We start from the raw sequence: 13,910 nt of genomic DNA on the forward strand, positions 1-13,910 counted from the left end.
TGTCCGTCTGCTCGGTCCTCCTGAGACTGAACCCCCGACCTAGGGGAGAGTGACCCCACCCTGCCTGTGCCCCCCACTGAAGCTCCTGTCATGGGAAGCTCAAACGTCAGGAGACTCAGTGTCTCCCCACCACACAGTGACTCCTTGGGGACAGTGTCCGGCTCTGCTGTGTTGACCTCATTGTGCAGAAAGGGGGTGCCCACCTCGTGGCTGCTGAGGGAGGGATGAGAAGCTGCCTGTTCACCCCACCTGCACCCCTGTCTCTCATGGCCCCGAGACCCACTTCTGAGCTACACAGACATCCACAGCCTGTGACTCAGGGGTCTGGGCAGATGGGAGTTATTTTCACCCTGCAGAAAATATCACCTAAAGGGAAAAGCATTGAGAGGGAGGCAGGAGGTGGGGTGGGCCCTGCATGGGGTGGGAATCTGGGTGAGTCTGTCTCCCGCTCTGGCCTCAGGGACCCAGGAATGAATGTCGGGTGGTGGACGGCGGATCTCCCAGGGCTGACCCAGCCCTGACAGTGTCTGTGTGTGAAGTTCCTCTTCTAAGGAGGTCACTGTTTTGACCTCACCACCGACTTCCTGTAGGGCCTCTTCTAAGTCTTGAGCCCGCAGTTCCTGAGAGAAGAACCCTGAGGAACAGACGTTCCCTCGCGGCCCTGGCACCTCCAACCCCAGATATGCTGCTGCTGCTGCTGCTGCCGCCCCTGCTCTGGGGGAGGGAGAGGGTGGAAGGACAGAAGAGTAACCGGAAGGATTACTCGCTGACAATGCAGAGTTCCGTGACCGTGCAAGAGGGCATGTGTGTCCATGTGCGCTGCTCCTTCTCCTACCCAGTGGACAGCCAGACTGACTCTGACCCAGTTCATGGCTACTGGTTCCGGGCAGAGAATGATATAAGCTGGAAGGCTCCAGTGGCCACAAACAACCCAGCTCGGGCAGTGCGGGAGGAAACTCGGGACCGATTCCACCTCCTTGGGGACCCACAGACCAAAAACTGCACCCTGAGCATCAGAGATGCCAGAATGAGTGATGCGGGGAGATACTTCTTTCGTATGGAGAAAGGAAATATAAAATGGAATTATAAACATGACCAGCTCTCTGTGAATGTGACAGGTAAGGCACGGGCTCCAAGAGAGGTCAAAGGCAAATGTGATGAGGGCTTTAGGGCACGGCTGAGATGGGACACATGTCCTGGGAGGGGGCCGGGGGTGAGGGACTCAGGAGAGGAGCTGGACCAGAGCCTGAGCTTCCCCAGGACCGCACCTTGGATGCCCCTCCGGATCCTGCAAGCCCCTCCCCTCACCAGCCCTGACCCACAGGCCTGACATCCTCATCCTGCCTCTGACGCTGGCATTGTGGCATGTGGGGCCTTATGACTCCTTGTTTTGGGGCCTGTCCTAGGCACGGCAGGGGTTTAGCAGCATCCCAGGCCTCTCCCCACCAGATGCCAGAAGCACCCACCCCACCCATGCAGTGAGACAATAACAATTATCTCCACACATTGTCAAACGTCCTGGGGGGTTAAGTCCTCCCCAGTTGAGAGCCTTAGGTCTACACAACCCCGTGACTCTCTCAGGCCAGGCCAGGGAGGAAGCACTTCCTGGCGCAAACCAAGGGCAGCAGAGGCACCTGAGCCTGGACAGGGAGACTCAGCACACGGCCCCTCCATCTCTCATGCCCTGAGGTCCTCGGAGATCCACATTTAGATGCTCAAAAGACAGGAGGGACCTCCACGATGGTCCAGAGGCCGGGAGGGCAGGACCTACGTGTCGGGTGCAGGCCCTGGTGCTCCAGGGAAGCCCGGAGGTAGGAGGTGGGACACGGTCTCTGCTCCTCCCTGGGTGGGTCTCTAGGGTCTCTGAGCTTCAGGGTTTCCTTCACTCTGTGCAGAGGGAACCCGTTCCTATAGCGTGTGGGTTTGTAGTTTCTCTTTCGTGCTGGGTTGAGGTCTCCAGCTCCTCTCCAGCCCCCTGTGGGTCCCACAACCCTGCCCCTCCTCTCCCTCCCGCTTCTCTGCTCACACAAGGAGCCCAGGAACCCTCTGTCTCAGAGATGCTGCTGCCTCTCTTGTGGGCAAACGAAGAGAGGGACAGTCGGGGCTGGGCTGAGCCTCATTTCCCCACAGCGTCCCAGGCCCCACTGTCAAGATACAGGCTGGAGGTGCTGGAGTTGGTGACGGTGCAGGAGGGCTAGTGCGTCTCTGTGCCCTGCAGTGTCCTTTAACCCTATTACAACTGAACTGACTCTAGCCCTGTCCATGGATGCTGGTTTAAGAAAGGGATCAATATACAATGGAATAATCCAGTGGCCACAAACATCCCAAATGGAAAAGTGCAGGAGACACGGGGCCGATTCCACCTCCTTGGGGACCTGAAGACCAACAACTGCTCCCTGAGCATCAGAGATGCCAGGAAGGGGGATTTGGGGAACTACTACTTCCAGGTGGAGAGAGGACAGATAAGATGGAATTACAAAACAAAGCAGCTCTCTGTGAATGTGACAGATAAGGCACGGGCTCCAGGAGACACCACAGGGAAAGGTCATGGGGGTGGCAGCGAAAGGCTGGGATGGGGCCCCTGCCCTGGGAGAGGGCTGAGGGTGAAGCGAGTTGGGCTCAGGGCAGAAGCTGAACCAGAGCCTGAGCTTCCCCCAGGGCTGTACCATGGATCCTCTGTCCTGATCCTGAGTCCCCCTCTCTTCACCAGCCTTGACCCACAGGCCCAACATCCTCATCCCCGGTACCCTGGAGTCTGGCTGCTTCCAGAATCTGACCTGCTCTGTGCCCTGGGCCTGTGAGCAGGGGACGCCCCCTATGATCTCCTGGATGGGGACCTCTGTGTCCCCCCTGCACCCCTCCACCACCCGCTCCTCAGTGCTCACCCTCATCCCACAGCCCCAGCACCACGGCACCAGCCTCACCTGTCAGGTGACCTTGCCTGGGGCCGGCGTGACCACGAACAGGACCATCCAACTCAATGTGTCCTGTGAGTGCTGAGCCAGGATGCCCTGGTCCCTGATGAGGGGGGGACGTCCCTGAGGGCAGAGGATGGGGTCAGGGCTCGACACTGGGTGCTGGGTCCCAGAATCTGGGCTGGTTGTGGGATCAGGAGGACACTGGCTCCGCCTTCCCCATTTATGCAGCTCCTGGGGAGACAGGGCCAGTGTCCCCAGCCCTCACAGTGATGCGGGTCTCCATGTCTTTCTGTCCCAGACCCTCCTCAGAACTTGACTGTGACTGTCTTCCAAGGAGAAGGCACAGGTAGGATGGAGCCCCCTCCCTGGGGCTGGGGGAGCAGGGCCTTCAGCTCAGGGCAGGGCCAGGTCCCTCCTCATCCTGGACTCACCCTGGTGATATGAGACTCCCTTGTAGTTGAACCCAGGCCTCCTCCCCATCCTTAGCCTCTGTGGCCACCTGAGCACCTGTCCTCTTCCCCCCACTCCCCTCAGACTCCTGCACACACACCCTCCTCAGCCCTGCAGCCAGGACAGGGGGAAATACACATAGCAGGAGCAGGCTTTGGGCCTCTTATCTTCCATCTCCTGAATATGCCACCTAACTCGTCTTTTTATTTTACCCAATAGTTTTGAGCTACGTTCTTTTGGATACATGCTATAATCACGTGGGCAAAAATTTTAAATTCACAGTAAAATGTGTCCCCAGAATCAACCAGGGTCTGTCCAGGCTGTCCTGAGCCTTGGTTTGTGCACCTGGAAGATCTCAGAGGTGGTTTGATGTCAGTAGTGAGACTGTTTGCACCCTCTTCTAGGGATGTGTGTGATTCCACTGTCTGAATAGTCTCTGATTTTGTGGCATCTCCTAATGGAAGATCATGGCACTAATTTTATCCTACGGCACGAACACTGCAATGAATAATGTTGTATCTACTCCCACAAGGAATATCTAAGTGTATAGGATAAATTCCTAAAAGCACATTTTACCAGTGTCATATGTTCTTTCTGATTTTGAAAGATATGGTGAAGTTGTCCTCAAATAAAGGTGGGCAAGTTTACATTCCCAACAGTGAGCGGTGAACATAAGTATGTCCCTGCACCAGCCTACATCACTCTCTGTTCCATTCCCCAGTCTCATTCTGTATCCTTCCTCCCTGTTTCAATCACTTTGTCTCTTTGAACCTCCAACTTTTTCTCTACAGCATCCACAGCTCTGGGGAACAGCTCATCTCTTTCAGTCCTAGAGGGCCAGTCTCTGCGCTTGGTCTGTGCTGTTGACAGCAATCCCCCTGCCAGGCTGAGCTGGACCTGGAGGAGTCTGACCCTGTACCCCTCACAGCCCTCAAACCCTCTGGTACTGGAGCTGCAAGTGCACCTGGGGGATGAAGGGGAATTCACCTGTCGAGCTCAGAACTCTCTGGGTTCCCAGCACGTTTCCCTGAACCTCTCCCTGCAACACGAGTACACAGGTGGGTAAGGGAGGGGCTGGAGGAGAACACACCTGCCCCACCCTCATGGGCCACCCACTGCCCCTGAGCTTCAAGGGGGAGCTCAGCTCTGGTCTGTGCTCAGCTGTGAGGCCTGGAACTTCCCTGCAACCCAGGGCACTGCTGTCCTCTTCCTGCCAGGAAAGGTGTGTAAGGCCGGAAGAGGGGAGGAGTGGGTCTTGGAGGGGAGGAGCTGGGACCTGGACAGGTGTGTTTGGGGAGACAAGTGCCTTGCTTTCCAGTGCCTGGACTAGGGTGACACAAGCAAGGCACTCACTTCTGGGCACACGACTAAAAAACAAAAAATAAAACAACTCAGCAAGCAAGTGAAATAATATTGGATGTGATTATCTTTATTAAAAACTAAAAATTATTGCAAAATAATTTGACAGTGAATACAAATCAAAATTTCAAATACAGGCAGGCTGTGCTTACCACTCTCATGCCTCAGTGACCTCAGGAGTTGTCCCTTCCTCCTCCCTCCCATTCTTGCCCTTTGTTTCTGGGAAGGGGGATTAGGGTACCCAAGTGGGGGGCCTTATAGGAAGTGGGAGGAGAAGAGACCCAGTTCTTGGAGTTGGATCACCAAAACAATTCCAATCCATCCTCAGGCAAAATGAGGCCTGTATCAGGAGTGTTGCTGGGGGCGGTCGGGGGAGCTGGAGCCACAGCCCTGGTCTTCCTCTCCTTCTGTGTCATCTTCATTGTGTGAGCACTGACCCTAGGGAGGGAGGGAGAGTCCTGGGGGAGGGCGGACTGGGAGCAGGATCCCTGAAGCCAGAGCTGGAAGGGACTGCATGGGTCAAGAGCTTGGGGCAAGAATGAGCTCACGGGTGCGTGGCAAGAATTTCAAGAGCGCCCTTGTCTGTGGGGCTCCACATCTGTGGTGAACCTTGGGCCCCACCACCCAGGAGGCAGGAGCCTCTGTTTTCAACACTGGGGTCTCTGGGACTGGACCACCCTCCTCCCACCTCAGTTACCCCTCCAGCGCCCCAACAGGAAATACAGGGCAGGGGTTGGTCTGCCCACTGCACCCCGATCTGACCACACTGAAAGGCTCTCTGGTCTCTTCACTCAGAGTGAGGTCCTGCAGGAAGAAATCGGCAAGGCCAGCAGCGGACGTGGGAGATACAGGCATGGAGGATGCAAACACCATCAGGGGCTCAGCCTCTCAGGTGAGTGATATGGGCGTCTCCACACCCAGCATCCAGCTTGGACATCTCCCACAGGATGGCCTCCAGGATTTCTCTGCTTATCATGGCCAAAATTATCTCCTCATCTCCTCCTCCTTCCCACCATCCAGCTTCTCCTGCAGGATTCCCCATCTTGCTGACTGCATGACAGTCCCTCCTACCTACTTTCTCTCGGGCCAGGCATGGAGGAGGAGTTATCTCCTCTCTGTCCTCCCTTTCTTCTCTATAGCTCCACATTCACCAAATCTTGTCCATTTTTCCTCCCTAAGAATGGCTAGCATTGCTCCCACCCCCACCAATCCTAAACCCTCTCAATGCTGAGGCCTGAGGATCTCTGTCTTGGACTTCCTCACCTCCCTGCCTCTTGTGTCCCCTGCCCTGATGGGAGGAATCATTCAGAAGCCATCACTGATCAGTTTCTTTACATCTGGACAGCTGTTCCCACCCCCAACACTGTCTAGAGCAGAAGCCAGAAAATACTATCTGGAAAGGCCAGATAGGAAATATTTTTGGCTTTCTGGCCTACACAGTCTCATTGCAGCTCAACTCTACTGATGTAGCAGGAAATCAGCCGTAGACCATGTGTAAATGATTAGCTGGCTGTGTGCCAATAAAACTTTATTTATAAAAACAAGCTGTGGGTAGAATTTGTCCCAAGGGCTCTAGTTTGACAAGCCCTAACCTAGAGAAAAAGCCCAAACTTCATAACTGCAGCCCTGCACATTCTCGTCTCTTAAACATCTACCTCTCTAGTAGGGCTGGAATTAGTGTGAGATGAGTGAGGTCCTGGCCCAGCATGCAAAATTTAAGAAGGTGCCAAAAATCTCAGTAATTGTGATAGTTTTATAAAAAACTCTTATTTTAGGTTTGGGGGTACATGTGCAGGTTTGTTACATACATAAACTCTGGTCAGAGGGGTTTGTGGTACAGATTATTTTGTCACCCAGGTACTAAGCCTAGTACCCCATAGTTATTTTTTTCTGTTCCTCTCTCTCCTCCCACCCTCCACCTTCAAGTGGGCCCCAGTGTCTGTTGTTCTCTTCTTTGTGTTCATGAGTTCTCATCATTTAGCTCTCACTGATAAGTGAGAACATGCAGTATTTGGTTTTCTGTTCCTGTGTTCGTTTGCTAAGGGTAATGGCCTCCAGCTCCATCCATGTTCCCACAAAAGACATAATCTCATTCTTTTTTATGGCTGCACAGTATTCCATGGTGTATATGTACCATATTTTCTTTATCCATTCTGTCATGGATGGGCATTTAGGTTAATTTCATATATTTGCTATTGTGAATAGTACTACAATGAACATTTGCTTGTATGTGTCTTTATGGTAGAATGATTTTTATTACTCTGAGTATAAAACCAGTAATGTGATTGCTATGTCAAATGATAGTTCTGCTTTTAGCTCTTCAGGAAATTATCATACTGCTTTCCACAGTGGTTGAACTAATTTACACTCCTGTCGACAGTATAAGTGTTCCCTTTTCTCTGCAGCCTTGCCAGCCTCTGTGATTTTTTTTACTTTTTAAAAGTAGCCATTCTGACTGGTGTGAGATGGTATTTCATTGTGGTTCTGATTTGCGTTTCTCTAGTGATCAGTGATAATGAGCTTTTTCTCATATGTCTGTTGGCCAAAAATGTCTGTTCATGTCCTTTGCTCACTTTTTAATGGGGTTGTTTTTCTCTTGTAAATTTGTTTAAGTTCCTTATAGATGCTGGATATTAGACCTTTGCCTAATGCATAGTTTGCAAGTATTTTCTCCCATTCCGGTTGTTTACTCTGTTGATGGTTTATTTTGCTGTGCAGGAGCTCTTAAGTTTAATTAGATCCCATTTGTCAATTTTTGCTTTTGTTGTGATTGCTTTGGCATCTTTGTCATGAAATCTTTGCCTGTTTATCCAGAACGGTATTGCCTACATTGTCTTCCAGAGTTTTTATAGTTTTGGGTTTTACATTTAAGTTTTTAACCCATCTCGAGTTGATTTTTATATGTGGTATAAGGAAGCAGTCCCACTCAATCTTCTGCATGTGGCTAGACAGTTATCCCAGCACCATTTATTGAATCAGGAGTCCTTTCCCCATGGCTTGTTTTTGTCAGCTTTGTTGAAGATCAAATTGTTGTAGGTGTGTGGCTTTATTTCTGGGCTCTCTATTCTGTTCCATTGGTCTATGTGTCTGTTTCTGTACCACTACCATGCTGTTTTGGTTACTGTAGACTTGTAATATAGTTTACATTTGGGTAACGTGATGCCTCCAGCTTTTCTTTTTGCTTAGGATTGCCTTGGCTATTTGGGCACTTTTTTGGTTTCATATGAATTTTAAAATTGTTTTTTCTAGTTCTGTGAAGAATCTCATTGGTAGTTTGATAGAAATAGCATTGAATGTATAAATTTCTTTGGGCAGTATGGCCATTTTAATGATTTTGATTCTTCTTATCCATGAGCATAGTATGTTTTTCCATTTGTGTCACCTTTGATTTCTTTGAGCAGTGTTTTGTAATTCTCATTGTAGAGTTCTTTCACCTCCCTGGTTAGCTGTATTTCTAAAAATTTTATTCTTTTTGTGGCAATTGTGAATGGGATTGTGTTCCTAATGTGACTCTTGGCTTGGTAGTTCCTGATGTATAGAAATACTAGTGATTTTTCTATATTGATTTTGTATCCTGAAACTTTGCTGAAGTTATTTATCATTTAAGAAGCTTTTGGGCTGGGACTACGAGGTTTTCTAGATATAGAATCATGCATCTGCAAAGAGGGATAGTTTAAATTCCTCTCTTCCTATTTGGATGCTCTTTATTTCTTTCTCTTGCCTGATTGCTCTGGCCAGAATTTCCAATACTACGTTAAATAGGAGTGGTGAGAGAGGGCATCCTTGTCTTGTGCTGGCTTTCAAGGGGAATGCTTTCAGCTTTTCCATATTCAATATGATGTTGGCTCTGCATTCGCCATAGATAGCTCTTATTATTTTGAGATATGTTCCTTTAATACCTAGTTTACTGAGAGTTTTTAACATGAAGCGATGCTGAATTTTATCAAAAGCCTTTTCTGCATCTATTGAGATAATCATGTGTTTTTGTCTTTAGTTCTGTTTGTGTGGTGAATCACATTTATTGATTTGGGTATGTTGAACCAACGTGAAGCCGACTTGATCATATTGGATTAACCTTTTGATGTGCTGATGGATTCAGTTTGCAAGTATTTTGTTGAGGATTTTTGCATCAATGTTCATCAAGGATATTGGCCCGAAGTTTTCTTCTTTTGTTGTGTCTTCGCCAGATTTTGGTATCAGGATGATACTGGCCTCATAGAATGAGTTAGGGAAGAGTCAATCTTCCTCCGTATTTGGGAATAGTTTCAGTAGGAACAGAAGGAGGCTCAGATCTGACATTTATTGTGTGATTGAAGAGCCTTCCAGGCAGAGGGAGGAGCAAAGCAAGGCTCAGGCACAGGAAGAGGAGAGGAGAGGAGCCATGGGACATCTGTGTGATTAGACAGAGGGAGGCAGGACCGAGAGCAGGAAATGGCTTTGGAGGAGTTGAGCCTATGTGTGAATTGTGTCTGACTGCACAGGCTACTGTGAGCATTTGGAGAGTTTTGAGCAGAAGGACATGATCAGACGAGATTGGGTGCGTTCAGGGTGGTATAGCTGTAGACCAGAAGAACATGATCAACTTTCATTTTCATGGGATTCCTCTGGCCACTGTGTGCAGAAGAGACCGTGTGTGTGGCAGGGGAAGGAGAGAGCATAGGAGGTAGACAGGAGGCTGGTGAACATCCCAGGCAGAAGGTGGTGTTGGCTGGAACCAAGATAGCAGCAGTGGTAGACATGACTGTCTCCCAGATGAATTCTGCAGTGGAACCTACTGGGATTTGTTAATGAATTGGAATTAGAATGTGAGCCACAGAAAGGGAGCAAGAATTACTTCCAGATTTTTGCCCTGAGCAGTGGGAAGAATGGAGGTGCCAGTCATTGAGGCTGAGAAGATTGCAGAAGAAATGGATTTGGGAAAGAAAAGGAGGAGTTCAGATTGAATAGGTTGAGTTTTGTGTGTCTTTGGACAAGAACGCGGGGGTTTGAATTATACCACTGGATCAAAGACTATAGTCAGGAGAGAGGAGTGGGCTGGGGATATAGATTTGGGAGTCATTAGCCTATTGATGGCATGAAGCCAACACAGTGGATAAGATCACAAGGCAAAGGTAAAGAAGAAAAGAACCCGGGGCTGCTCTGATATTTAAGGTCAGGGAGACCTGAAGCAATTGGCAAAGAGGTTGCCAAGAAGGTGAGGTGGACCCAGAAAAGCATGATGTCCTATAGTTGAGTCAAGAAGGCCTTCTGTGTAGGGAAGGTGAGCAGCTGGGTCCTCTGCTGCTGAAAAGTCCAGGAAGGAGAAGACTGCAAGGTGGACATTTAGACTCAGCCACTTAAGTGGTAGTCACAGTGACCTTGATAGTAGCAGTGCTTAGACTTGGTATGTGTGTGAATATTAATTTGAGTAATCAAGAGAGAATCTGGCAAGCAAAATCACTGACAGTTCCATGGAGCATCTTCTGCACAGGGGAGCAGCAGGGAAGGGCTGCGATGAAGGAGGACCCTCCCAGGCAGCCTCTGTCACTCTCTGCTGTGTGAGTCTGTATTAGTTTCCTGTGGCTGCTGTGACAAATTACCATGCATTTCCTGGCTTCCAACAACACACATGGATTAAAGTTCTGAAGGTCACAACCCCAAAATGGGTGTCACTGGGCCAAAATCAAGGCATTGGCAGGCAGGGCTGGTTCCTTCTGGAGGCTCCAGGGGAGGATGCAATTTTTCACCCTTTCTGGCTTCTAGAGGCACCTGCATTCCTTGGCTCAAGTCCCTTCCTCTGTTTGCAAGGCAAGTAGCCTGGCATCTTCCAATCTCTCTATGCCCTTCTCCTTTCACTTGTAAGGACTCCTGTGATTCCACTGGGCCCACCCAAATAATCCAGGATAACCTCCCCATGTCAATATCCTTAACTTAGCTCCATCTGTAAAGTCCCTTTAGCAATGTAACACAACAGATTCACAGGTTTCAGGGGATTAGGGTATGGACATTTTGGGGAGCAGTTATACTTCTTATCAGAGGATATAATTTCTTTGACTGACTTGTCCTCCCCATACCACCAAACTGTGAGCTTCCTAAGAGCAGATGCCCCATCCAAATCAAGGCCCTGTAATTCTCTCTCACTTAGCCTCTTCCTGCCCATCTTATAATTCACACATAGATATTCGTTTGTTTGACAGTCATTTTTGCCAAATTCCCTCAATTAAAAAGTGAGTTTCAGGAGGTCAGGGCCAACACCTACTGTGTCCACCACAGTCCATCCAGCAACCGGATCAGGGCCTCACACACAGAGGGCCCCAGCAGGACTCCAGGCTTTGGGGTCAGAAGGAAGGGACTGGATTGGGTCCCGGCATAACAGGGGGTTTGGGTACGCTACTTTCTTCATGGAGTTGTTGCGGGAAGTTAATAAGATTAATAAACACCAAACAAGGTGCTCAATAAGCGTTAAATATTGCAGGAAAGTATAAATGAAGGAGATTTCTATAAAATGAACGTGGGATAGAGGCAGGAACTCATGAAGTTTAATTCTATACAGAGCAATATATCCGAACCAACCAACCGATCAAACAACTTGTGACTCTCCCTGCCTTATCCTATTTCCACTGCTCTGCTCTGACTCTCTTCTCTCTCTCCATTCAGGGTACCCTGACTGAGTCCTGGGCATATGATAACCCCCGACACCATGGCCTGGCTGCCCCCTCCTCAGGGGAGGAAAGAGAGGTCCAGTATGCACCCCTCAGCTTTCATAAGGGGGAGCCTCAGGACCTATCAGGACAAGAGGCCACCAACAATGAGTACTCAGAGATCAAGATCCCCAAGTAAGAAAATGCAGAGGCTCGGGCTTGTTTGACGGTTCACGACCCCTCCAGCAAAGGAGTCCGAGGCTGATTCCAGTAGAATTAGCAGCCCTCAATGCTGTGCAACAAGACATCAGAACTTATTCCTCTTGTCTAACTGAAAATGCATGCCTGATGACCAAACTCTCCCTTTCCCCATCCAATCGGTCCACACTCCCCGCCCTGGCCTCTGGTACCCACCATTCTCCTCTCTACTTCTCTAAGGATGACTACTTTAGATTCCGAATATAGTGAGATTGTAACGTGTTTGTCTCTCTGTGCCTGGCTTATTTCACTCAACGTAACATCCTCTAAGTTCATCTGTGTTGTTTCCAATGACAGAGTAATGTATTGAATAATTCAAAATAGCTAAAAGAGAGGAGTTTAAATGTTGTCACCAAAAAAAAAAAAAAAAAGATAAAAATTTGAGCTGATGGATGTGCTAATCATGCTGACTTGATCGTTCCATGGTGCATCGAGGTGCGGGAGCCTCACGGGGGCTGCATTCAGGTCGCTCAGGTACTCAGGGCAGGACTGGAATTTAATCCCTGCCTGATTCTGAGGTCTCTTCTCTCACCTGGCACCCAGCACTGAGTGAAGCAACCACTGACTGGGCACCCCTTAGCCATAAGTTTGCAGCATCTCTGTTGACTCCATGGCCTCTGGTGAAGGAATCCGAGAACCTGGACACACAGGAGCTGAGAAAGGAGGCGCCTGAAATTACAGCCCAGCTCTGCGCATGGCCTGCCCCAGCCCGCATAGCTCTGATCAGCAGATAGAGCTTCCAGTGGCCATGCTGCCCATGATTTCATCCCCAGGGCCCTGGTTGGGACTGCAGACCTCCCCCAGGAGCCCCCATCTCCGGACCTTGGTGTGACTGGGCTGGGTCCCTCTCTTGCTGGTCCCTTCCAGAGAGACCCTGGACCCTTTTCAGCCTCACAGGCCCTATGGAGACCCCAGCCCTTCTCCATCACCTTCTCCTCACCTGCCTGCCCCTCTGGTCTTGTCCTCGGGTCTGAGGACATGCAGCCTGATTTGCCCTATGGGGAGAAATCAGGGAAGAAGTCACATCTCAGGTCCATAAGAAACACGGGAGAGTCCTGGGTAGAGAGGTGAAGGGGCCCAACTTCCCGCCAAGTCCAAGCCCAAGCCCTCCCCATGTGGGACCCTAGGAGGTAGAGGAGATGGTCTGTGGTCTTCACCTCTCCACCGAGAGTCCTCAACATCCTCATACTTTTAAAGATTTCCAAGGGCACAGGAGGCAGACGCCATTGTGTGGGGGAAAGAGGCCGGGTGAAGCTGAGGAAGGAGTTGACACTGTTGGCGCAATTACCAGGGGTAAGTAACAACAATGATGGAGTTAATAATAATAATTTATTTCACACTGTTATGTCATGCCATAAGACGTGCCATCAACTCTGGAAATTAGGTTAGTTATTATTACCCCTGGGGGCAGGGAGAGAAGCTTGTTTATCTTTTGTTATTAGAGGCCCAAGAATCAAGCCAAGAGCTTGGTGAAATTTGTGGGGAGTAGAGATTTGTCATGGTCATGGAGCTATGACAAAATCCCGTCCCATCCCTGCATCTTTCTAATTCCTCATCTTGGAGGGAGCTGAGGGGAACAGTTGAGGCCACAGGCTGTGGGTTCGGCCTGCCCGGGCTTGAATCCCACCTCTTCTGTGGGTTAGCACTGAAGCCTTGAATAAAATACTCAAACTCCATGGGGCTTAGTTTTCTCACCTGTAAAGTGGAGGTGAGGCTAATCACATTCACTTTCTCCATAGAGAGACAGTGAGGGTCAAGCAGGTTAGAATGGTGGTGGGCACATGGTAAGTGCACAGCTAATGTCCACCACTCTTATCCCCCTTATCCCCCTGCGACTCACCCTGACTCTGATCTGAGGACTCCAGAAGATTCATAGAGGAGGCAGCTTTGGACCCAGACCTGAGAGGACTGGGAGATTTCACCCAGAGGTTGTGAGCATGTCATGGCAGGGTGGAGGTGGCACTACTGAGGGTGGGCACTGCCTAGCAGGGCATGGAGGCAGGGAGATGTGCAGAGCATGAGCCTGGATGGGAGCTGCTGCACTCACGGGGGGCCTGGATCCTGACGTCCATGTACGTGATCAGCTGTGTCACGGGGTTCTCCACAGTGCATTGGTAAGTGCCCATCTGCTACCAGGCAAGACTCAAGAGATACAACTTTGCATATGAGAAGTTTAGGAAGGAGCTGTTGTGGATCCAGCAGTACTTGAGATCTGGGAAAGAATAGGAGACACACTCCATTTCCACCTGGGAGCCGATCTCAGCCGTCATGATGCCACTGAAGGCATCAGGATTGCCCCTCAGCA

At 49.9% G+C, this 13,910-nt stretch overlaps 1 protein-coding gene and 1 long non-coding RNA gene across 6 annotated transcripts in view; one reads left to right on the forward strand and one right to left on the reverse strand.

Moving 5' to 3' along the window:
* Positions 1-594: 594 nt before the first annotated feature.
* On the forward strand, positions 595-11,827 carry LOC468976 (sialic acid-binding Ig-like lectin 7). 4 transcript variants are annotated; one of them, XM_016936700.3, is made up of 7 exons: positions 595-1,118; positions 2,711-2,989; positions 3,217-3,264; positions 4,160-4,426; positions 5,056-5,152; positions 5,523-5,619; positions 11,364-11,827. In XM_016936700.3, exons 1-7 carry the CDS (start codon positions 683-685, stop codon positions 11,544-11,546), a joined length of 1,407 nt encoding a protein of 468 aa, XP_016792189.2. In that variant the 5' UTR covers positions 595-682; the 3' UTR covers positions 11,547-11,827. The 4 variants fall into 4 exon arrangements, 2 of the variants coding, with proteins under 2 accessions (XP_016792189.2, XP_016792190.2); XR_010153617.1 differs by having other exon boundaries at positions 605-1,118; positions 2,899-2,989; XM_016936701.2 differs by lacking the exons at positions 5,056-5,152; positions 11,364-11,827 and having other exon boundaries at positions 605-1,118; positions 5,523-5,610.
* The window catches only part of LOC101058133 (uncharacterized), a 93,784-nt gene continuing 84,951 nt past the window's right edge, over positions 5,078-13,910 (reverse strand). The window contains exon 4 of one of the 2 annotated variants that reach the window (XR_001711895.2): positions 5,078-5,165. This is a non-coding gene — a long non-coding RNA (uncharacterized LOC101058133). Of the gene's footprint in view, positions 5,166-12,920; positions 13,818-13,910 lie in introns of those variants that run through there. The other variant, XR_001711893.3, reaches the window with a different exon arrangement.

Source organism: Pan troglodytes, chromosome 20 (assembly GCF_028858775.2).
Source record: "Pan troglodytes isolate AG18354 chromosome 20, NHGRI_mPanTro3-v2.0_pri, whole genome shotgun sequence".
NCBI lineage: Eukaryota > Metazoa > Chordata > Mammalia > Primates > Hominidae > Pan > Pan troglodytes.